Source organism: Heptranchias perlo, chromosome 18 (assembly GCF_035084215.1).
Source record: "Heptranchias perlo isolate sHepPer1 chromosome 18, sHepPer1.hap1, whole genome shotgun sequence".
Classification (NCBI taxonomy): Eukaryota; Metazoa; Chordata; class Chondrichthyes; order Hexanchiformes; family Hexanchidae; genus Heptranchias; species Heptranchias perlo.
The window spans coordinates 52708506-52717761 of record NC_090342.1 but is presented as its reverse complement, the minus strand read 5'-3'; the positions used below and the strand labels follow the sequence as shown (position 1 = coordinate 52717761).

The 9256-nt window shown below is 47.2% G+C and overlaps 1 protein-coding gene across 3 annotated transcripts in view; it reads right to left on the bottom strand.

Annotated features, from left to right (window-relative positions):
- Positions 1-4464: 4464 nt before the first annotated feature.
- Positions 4465-9256, bottom strand: part of tbxas1 (thromboxane A synthase 1 (platelet)) — a 177049-nt gene continuing 172257 nt past the window's right edge. For 2 of the 3 annotated variants that reach the window (XM_067999917.1, XM_067999918.1), the window contains exons 13-14: positions 8209-8371; positions 4465-4955 (exon numbers count right to left, since the gene is read on the bottom strand). In XM_067999917.1, the coding sequence (XP_067856018.1) occupies positions 4875-4955; positions 8209-8371 (244 nt within the window). In that variant the 3' untranslated portion in view covers positions 4465-4874. Of the gene's footprint in view, positions 4956-8208; positions 8372-9256 lie in introns of those variants that run through there. The other variant, XM_067999919.1, reaches the window with a different exon arrangement.

Below are 9256 nucleotides of genomic sequence, written 5' to 3'. Positions count from 1 at the left end.
TTGGTTCCACTGTTTCAAGCCCAGAGAGGACATTTGCCTCCTGATTCTGTGTCGAGGCCTGAACTGTAACCGTGATCGCATTTTGTAATATAAAACAAGATTTCCTCCAGTTAGTGTTTCGAGATTTCAACTAGATTTTAAATCTTTTCATTTGGATGTAGTCCTCCTTCATAATGAGTTTTGAGGCTATAAAGTTTTTTTTTAAAGAGCTGGCTCTTGCACATGTGTCATTCAACATCCAATTCTAAGAGTGCTCAAGGCTACTTTGGTCTGACACAGGGGCAAAATAATTGTACTGAAGGTGGCAAGCCAAGGTGTATTTGTGTTGACGTCTGAGAAGGGGGTCAAGCAAGACACATTAATCCTGAGGTGATTTTTGGGATCTCTGAACTTCACTCCTATATGTTTAGATTGGTGGAGGAGTAAACTCCAATTAAGATAATTGGCAAAAGAACCAGGGGGGAGATGAGGATTTTTTTTACGCAGTGAGTTGTGATGATCTGGAATGCACTGCCTGAAAGGGTGGTGGAAGCAGATTCAATAGTAACTTTCAAAAGGGAATTGGATAAATACATGAAGGGAAAAATTTGCAGGGCTGTGGGGAAGGAGCAGGGGAGTGGAACTAATTGGATAGCTCTTTCAAAGAGCAGGCACAATGGGCCGAATGGCCTCCTTCTGTGCAGTACGATGCTAGGAAGCTGATACAGCATCTTGTGGTTCGGTCTATTTCGCAGTCCGGGGGAGGAAGCAGCTTTGAGTTTTCATTGAAATGGAGGAATGCCCGCAAACCTCTTGAGAGACTGACCCGTAATGCAACGTGATTGGTTCCCTTCTGCTTTTGTTTTTAAACTTTGAGCCACACCTGTGCCTCTGGCACACGGCCATGACTGAAAAATATCACACCTGGGATTCGGCCAAAATTAGCGAATCAGTGGAGAAAAAAAAACTTGCATTTATATCTCAACTTTCACGACCTCAAGACGTCCTAAAGTGCTTCACAGCCAATGAATCACTTTTGAAATATAGTCATCGTTGTAATGTTTCTTACATTGCAACAGTGAGTACACTTCAAAAGTACTACATTGGCTGTAAAGTGACTTGGGATGTCCTGAAGTCATGAAAGGCGCGATAGAAATGCAAGTTTTTAAAAAATATTTTAAGATTGGACCCCATGGCTTAACAAAATACACAAAGGAAAAGATCAGAAACCTTGGGCCCGATATTAGGAGGGAGGCGGGTTGGCAGCGGGGGGTCGACTGAGCGTGTGGGTAACGCGCCCAGTGAAATCGGGGTGCTCCGCACGCGATCGCAGCCTAATTGAAGGTACTTACGCGTGGTTCCGGGTTTCCCGTTCCAGACCTGCACACCCGCATCACAGGCTGTCAGTAGGAGGAGCCCGATTTAAAAGGGCAGTCCTCCAATGCTCCTCCTGCAGCAAAGAACCAAACTGGCAGCATGGAGCAGCCCAGAGGCAAGGTTCTCAGACACTCCTCACTCCAGGTGCTGCTCGATGGGGTCAGGAGGAGAAGGGAAATGCTTTTCCCAGAGTACGGGAGGAAGTGGCCTGCCTCTGCCACCAAGAAAGCCTGGCTCGAGGTGGTAGAGGAGGTCACCAGCAGCAGCAGTAACATTTCCCGAACCTGGGTCCAGTGCAGGAAGCGCTTTAATGACCTAACCAGGTCAGCCAAAGTGAGTATACTTACGCATTCTCCCACACTCCGTCTTCCACATCACCTCCACCACCACACAACTCCTTCTGCACTGCCACCACAACGCTCTCGCATCACTCCTCACATCCACTCAACCATCATCCTCACCTTGCCTGCACTTACTCACCGCCCCAGTTCCCATTCGAACACTACCACACAACCCAATCCTCATACAATCTCATGGCTATGTCTCACACGCACCCTCCCATGCATCTCCCTCACGGTCACCCCCACCCACACCAATGCATACAGCGGGTCACCATGCAACCATCACTCAATCACGCCTCTCTGTGTTTTGCCTTGATAGGAGAAGAGATGCCAGAAGGCCCAGGCGAGGGATGATGGTGAAAGGGGACATGGAAGTGGGGACGCCACTCAAAACGCTTCCACGTCTCACCCATTGCCCCCCTCTCAACCACTACCCGCAATGCTGCCGTCTCTCCAGGTGGTCGAGTCTGCCCCTGCACAGGTGCAGGTGGAGCAGTCTTTGGAGGGGTCCTCACGGGCACCAAAACCCAGAGGGCGTCGGCCCAAAGTATCTAATCGGTCAGGGCATGAACAAGAGCAACCTGCTACCAACTCTGCTCCAGCCACAGGGAAAGCACCACGTAGGAGTAGTAGGAAGCGTAAGGCGAAGGTTTTGTAAGCACAAAGGGTATGCACAAGGGTGTTTGACGATTTGTCATGTTTTTTATTTATATTTGTTTTCTTTCACATTCACAATAAATCTTATTATCACCACCACTGCCACGTCTTGCCCATTTTTGACTGGCTTGTGCAATAAGTCCCTTTCATGAGGTTCACCATGAACACGCACACTTGATGCCACCCATTGGGTCACCCTACAGTGGGTGTATGTGTAGTTGCACCATTGTTTTGTGCAGGGGGCGGGGGAGGGGGCTGGTGTGGCCGCTGCTCGATCCAGGTGGTGAGGACTGGACTCTTCACACTGTCTGATGTTAGGAGAACCGTTCACATATCAGTGACTCCCTGGCCTCACGAGCAGCCAGGTGAGCCGCTGTTCTGCCCATGGGTTGCTCCTCCTCCTCGGCCTCTTCCTCCTCCTCCTCAATATGGGTGGGAGATGTGGATGAGGCCTCCTCCAACAACACCCCTCTCTGTTGAGCCACGTTGTGCAGGGCACAACAGACGACTATAATGCGTCCCACTCTGTGTGGTGCATATTGAAGCGCTCCCCCAGAATGATCAAGGTACCTGAAGCATATCTTGAGCAGCTCTATAGAATGCTCAATTGTAGACCTGGTAGCGATGTGGCTGTCGTTATATCGACACTGTGGCTCGGTGGTGGGGTTCCTCAGAGGTGTCATAAGCCACGTGTGCAGGGGGTATCCTTGTCCCCCAGGAGCCAGCCCTTACGGGTGTTTGGTGCGTGGAAGAGGGGCGGGACTTTGGACTCCCAGAGGATGAAGGAATTGTGGCAGCTGCCAGGGTATCTGGCGCACACGTGAAGGAATCTCTTGCGGTGGTCACAGATGAACTGAGTGTTCATGGAGTGATAGCTCTTGCTGTTGATGAACAGTCCTGGCTCATGTGGAGGTGCTTGTATTGCTATATGGGTGCAATCGATTACACCCTGCACCCATGGGAAGCTAGCCACAGCGTGGAATCCCACTGCCCTCTCCGTCTGGCTGAGGTCATCCATGGGGAAGTTGATATAGTGCAAGGCCCTGCAGAACAAGCCGTCGTTGACCTGCCTTATGCACTTGTGTGCAGATGACTGAGACACCCCGGCGATGTCCCTCGTGGCACCCCGGAAGGATCCGGAGGCGAAGAAGTTGAGGGCAGTGATGACTTTGATAGCGACAGGTAAGAAGATGCTGCTTGGTCCATTCGGGAGCAGCTCGTCATGAAGGAGGCTGCAGATGTCCGCGGCTACCTGGCGACTGACTCTGAGCCTCCGTATGCACTGCTCCTCAGAGAGGTCCAGGAAGCTGAGCCTCGGTCTGTGGACCTTGTGGCGAGGGTAGTGCCCTCTGCGACGCATCTCTCTCTGCGGTTGCCCTCCCTCCTGCTGTGCAGGTGGATGTGTCACATCACTCTGTTGTGGAGCTCCACGTGTCTGAGGTGAACGGCGTGGCTGGCGAAGCTGGTGATGTTGTTCGTCCTCCGATGAGGTCATGACTGCAGCTATGGCGGCCCCCATTTGTAAGATGTACGTTTGAGGGGGTCCGCAAGGTAGGTAAATGTGTCTGCACACCGGGGTTAAGGTTCCAAGTTGTTGAATTTTAGTGTTATGAGAACGGTACAGGCCAAACTTTATCCAAAGTGACAGAATGGCCTCCTGCAATGAGTGAGGGTCTCCCCCGCACCTGTCAAATGGACTGTTGCAGCTCCCACAGGCTGGTGGCTGCAACACGTCCGTTTCAACTGGGAGTGTTTCCCCCAGCACGGGAAACACGCTCTGTTGACATGAAAATCCCACCCCTCCTAAAATATCCTCCCAATCAGGTCTGCTAACGACCTGAACTATGTAAATAATTGCTTTAAGTGGGATCCCGTGGCTTTAATTGCCGGCGGGAGTCCCACATGCGGGGGCTGCGCGCGCATCTAAGCGTGTCATTGGTGAACCCGGAAGTGGGCGGGTTGGAGCCAGGCTCCGGACCCGCTCTGGGAATCCCCGATTTTAGGAGCCCCCCCGCCACGAACACACCTGCTTGGCCATCTGAAAATTGACCTCCTTGACTCAGAAAGTGGTAGATCCATTTTAGCCAATAAGAATTCAAGTGGTCTAAGGCAGGGTACAAAGGAAGAGGAATTTATTTTAGTATTAGATAATCACATTGAACATCTGTTATTATGTTGCATTTTATAACATTAAATTAGATTTGCTCCAGTCTGCTGTCACCAGTTTGTTCCGAGGCTCGTTATTTTCTGTTAGTATAATCTTTAATCACAGTGCTGCCATTATGATTCGTGAATTATGTTCTGAAACTAACCTAAATCAGCTCAAGGCAGCACCAATTGAGGACTAAGCAAGTTACCACTCCATGATAAGGCCCACTTACATCTCCCATTTACATCGAGTCCAAAATCTCGGGTATATAGTCTGCACGCACACTTCCGTTAATTGTTAAGAAGTCTTGAAAATGAGTCAGCTTCATCGGTTATGTTGGGCTGCCGAGGTGATCGGCTGCGCCTGCGAGTTTAATTCTTCCTTGGTACAACTTTAAGGATCACTCCCTCTTTAGGTCCAAGAGTTCCCAATGATTTTATCTGCACTGGAATCTGAAAAGAACAGCAAGTGATGACTGATCAGACTGATACTCCGCCTCGTCTGGTGCTATAACCCAGTTTTGACCCTCTCCAGAGGACCATGTGAAACTCACAGAATTATTAAGATACTAGGCAAATATAGAATCATTCAGCACAGAAGACGGCCATTTAGCCTATTGTGCCTGTGCTGGCTCTTTGAAAGAGATATCCAATTATTCCCACTCCCCTGCTCTTTCCCCATAGCCCTGCAAATGCTTCCTTTTCAAGTATATATTCAAATTCCTTCTCAAAAGTTACTATTTAATCTACTTCCACCAGGCAGTGCATTCCAGATCAATACAACTCGCTGCATAAAATAAATTTCTCCTCATTTCCTCCCTGGCTATTTTACCGAAGGTAACTGGTAGAAGAATTCCACCCTATGTTTGAACAGGTTACAGACAGGCATGGTCCTCCGCCTTGCTTCTTTCAATGGGTGACCTGCTGGACAGAAAGTCACCTTGTGACGCTCGCAAATGGTTAAACCCGAGGGAGCAGGTCTCTCTCGCCGTTCTCCAGGTTTTGCTGACTTAACCTGTAACTCGGGCAATGGTCCCAAGTAAGATAACAATCACGAGCAGCTAGCTAGAAAATATCCCTACAACTAATGGAATACAGAGAGCATTTTGCAAACAGATGTTATCAATGATGTGCTCTACCTGGGGCCCTTTTCACGTGGGAACCTACATGTTATTGAGAGTCACAACAAACTTGGGAGGAGCTGTAACTCATTTAAGGGTCAAAGAGTGTAATGCAGATAAGCTGTAAGGCTGTGCACTGAGAGGAGGCCAAGGGGGCTGATCTTTATCTGCTTACTATTTCTGAACTAGAATACGGATCCCCTTTTCACCACTTGGTAGTTATCGCTATTATTTAGCCTACGACCGTGCCAACTTGGTAGGCCCAAATTCAAGCCAGCTTGTTGATTTGGTGAGAGACTGGCGAATGAGGGCACGAGGATGGCAATCTCGGATTTGCCCATGCCAGTGATCCTGAGCAACTCGCTCCGGTTCTCTCGCCCTCCACTCGAAGCTGAGAGAAAAAGATAGGAGCAGAGAGAAAGATTTCCCCTGCCAAATTTATGATTGTTCTTTATATCTTCATCAGGTTAAGAAGCAATGCAGAAGGCATATATTCCTTTGAAAACAAGGATATAATTTCAATACAGTCGCACAGTATGTTGATTATGAATTATTCATGTGTATCTCCATGCATCTGCAGAAAACTATATATCTGCTGATGGATCTTGTGACAAGCTTGGCAGTAACAGTCGGGGGGTATGCATCAGAACAGTCATCCTCCCTCCTAACTCCCCACCTCTAACGTGTGGGAGAACCTGTAAAGAGATCCACACACTGTGACATCTCCCAGGATATCGTGAGATTTGCAATTCCTCTTGCAGTTGCTGACTGTTATTTATAAACACAATAAACCAAGGTTGATAAAGCTGTTCATATTTTATGCTAGGCAAGCAATTTGAAATAAGTTTTTTTTTCCAGAAATACAGATACACAAATCACTAAAAGTAGCGATGCAGGTTAATAAGGCCATTAAAATGCAAACAAAGCACTGAGGTTCATTTCCAGAGGGATAGAATTGAAAAGCAGAGAAGTTATGTTAAACTATGTTATAGAACCTTGGTTAGACCATACTTGGAGTACTGTGAACAGTTCTAGTCTCCAAAATATAAAAAGGATATAGAGGCATTGGAGAAAGTGCAAAAAAGATTTACTAGGATGATACCAGAACTAAGAGGTTATACCTATCAGGAAAGATTGAACAGGCTGGGGCTCTTTTCTCTAGAAAAGAAAAAACTGAGGGGTGATCTGATAGAGGTCTTTAAGATTATGAAAGGGTTTGATAGGGTAGACGTAGAAAAGATATTTCCACTTGTGGGGGAGACCAGAAGTAGGGGCCATAAATATAAGATAGTCACTAATAAATCCAATAGGGAATTCAGGAGAAACTATTTACCCAGAGAGTGGTTCGAATGTGGAACTCGCTACCACAAGGAGTAGTTGAAGGGACTAGCATAGATGCATTTAAGGGGAAGCTAGATAAACACGAGGGAGAAAGGAATAAATTATGCTGATAGGGTTAGATGAAGTAGGGAGGGAGGAGGTTCATGTGGAGCATAAACACCGGCATAGACCAGTTGAGCTGAATGGCTTGTTTCTGTGCTGTACATTCTATGTAATTCTGTGTAAAGATAAAACTATTGTTAATAATTTATTCTATGCTGAAAATTTGAGATTTCTTAAACCTTGCTGTTACTACAGTAATCAAGCAGAAGGAATTTATCCGAACTTTTACTAGAATTATTCGTTCCCTGTGTTCTATTTTAAGTGCTTTTTTCTGTACATTTTATGGTGAGGCATATTGGTGCTGACACCCATTTCAGGCACTCAGTGTTAGCATCAAGCACTGCCAAGTTAGGTACAGCACAGTTAGACGCAGGGTAAAACTGATTCCACCTCTGCCCACACCCCCCCCCCCCAAACAATGTGCTTCTGCCCCAACCTCAGGACATCATCCCTCCTGCACTGGGGTGAGAGTTCCCACACCAGCTGTCCTGTGGTCTCTCTCAGTGAGATAGCCAATTATTGGCAGCTTTGTGCAGTGAGGCCCAGCCCAGTGGGAACTAAATTGAGGTCGCACTCTCTCCAAATCAGTTTCATCCTTACTGGCAGCGGAAAAGAAAAGTCTTTTATCCTTCATTCTGGGCTGGTCTTGGATTCAGTCCCAGGGTGAAAGGTCAGTATCTAACCCACTGCACCACCCAGTCCCCATATCCTACAGTTCATAGTCCCAGGGTGAAAGGTCAGTATCTAACCCACTGCACCACCCAGTCCCCATATCCTACAGTTCATAGTCCCAGGGAGAAAGGTCAGTATCTAACCCACTGCACCACCCAGTCCCCATATCCTACAGTTCATAGTCCCAGGGTGAAAGGTCAGTGCCTAACCCACTGCACCACCCAGTCCCCATATCCTACAGTTCATCGTCCCAGGGTGAAAGGTCAGTGTCCAACCCACTGCATCATCCTGCAGTTCTTTTGCTCACAATCCTCACGCCATGTGTGTTGTTTGTGAGTATCATTTCCTCTAATAAATCTATAAGCGAAGACTCTGCTTCTAGAACTCGCACAAGAGCTCCAAGCTTGTCACTATACTGTTTAATCAACACGGCCCAGTTATATAATAAGACAGAGCTAAGTCTTACATACCTGTGTTTCGGGGCAGGTCTGGAAACGGTACTTTGACAGAACCCTCACCAGTACAATCTTGGTTTCCAACAGCGCCAGTCTCATTCCAATGCAGCTTCTGGGTCCCGCGCCAAAGGGCAGATACACAAAAGGATGGCGCTCTGCCTTCATCTCTGGAGTGAATCTGATGATAAAACACATTAAAGAGAATATGACATGAACTTAATCCATAAAGGGGAGATGTGTGAAGTATAACATGATGAAAGCAGAACTGCTTTGAGTTTAGACTTCTTTTGATGAGAACTAATCTTGGGTCCCAAGGTTCTTTAGCTCAGAGTGCCCGACTGTGACTGAGCGAGTGCAGCATTAGAAATTCCTCTAACAAGTTGCGAACGTGATTCTGAACACCCATTTAAGCCCATGTTCAATTTAGTTGTAAAAACTGCTAATTTCAGGCACTAATTTGAATAAGCTGAATTTTCCATGATCTGGACCTGGTACTTGAATCTCTGCAGTGTTTACCAAAGATCATTAGATCAATACCTAGATTATGTGCTCAAGTCTCTGGAATGGAGCTTGAACCTATAACTTACTGACTCAGAGGCAACAGCACTACCAACTGAGCCACAGTTGACACTTAAGAGAAGGTGGTGTGAAGTACAAGTAAGGAATGTACCTAAACTTAAAGAATGACAGTGACTCTTCTCATCCTGCTTTTCCCTGTAATATTTTGCATGTACCAGAAACTAATCTTCGGAAATATGCCGGCGGATGAAGTGAATTCAGACCACCTTGGAGGCAAGGACAAGGTCACAATGTGCAGGGGACTCCCAACTCACTGCTCAGGGGATGCCCTTGAAATGAACTCGTTCCCTGGGCACTGAAAGTTTAACCAGGAGGAAAGGGGCACCAAGCAGCAGGATTGTTTCGGGTGGGAGAAGGGGAGAATGAAGCACAATTAGAGAGTAGGATTCTACAAGTTTTCTGAAGGCAGAGAATGAGGTAGCAAGGTGAAGCGATTTGAGGAAAGAATTCCAGGAGAGAGCAACATAGTGACTGAAAGACCAGG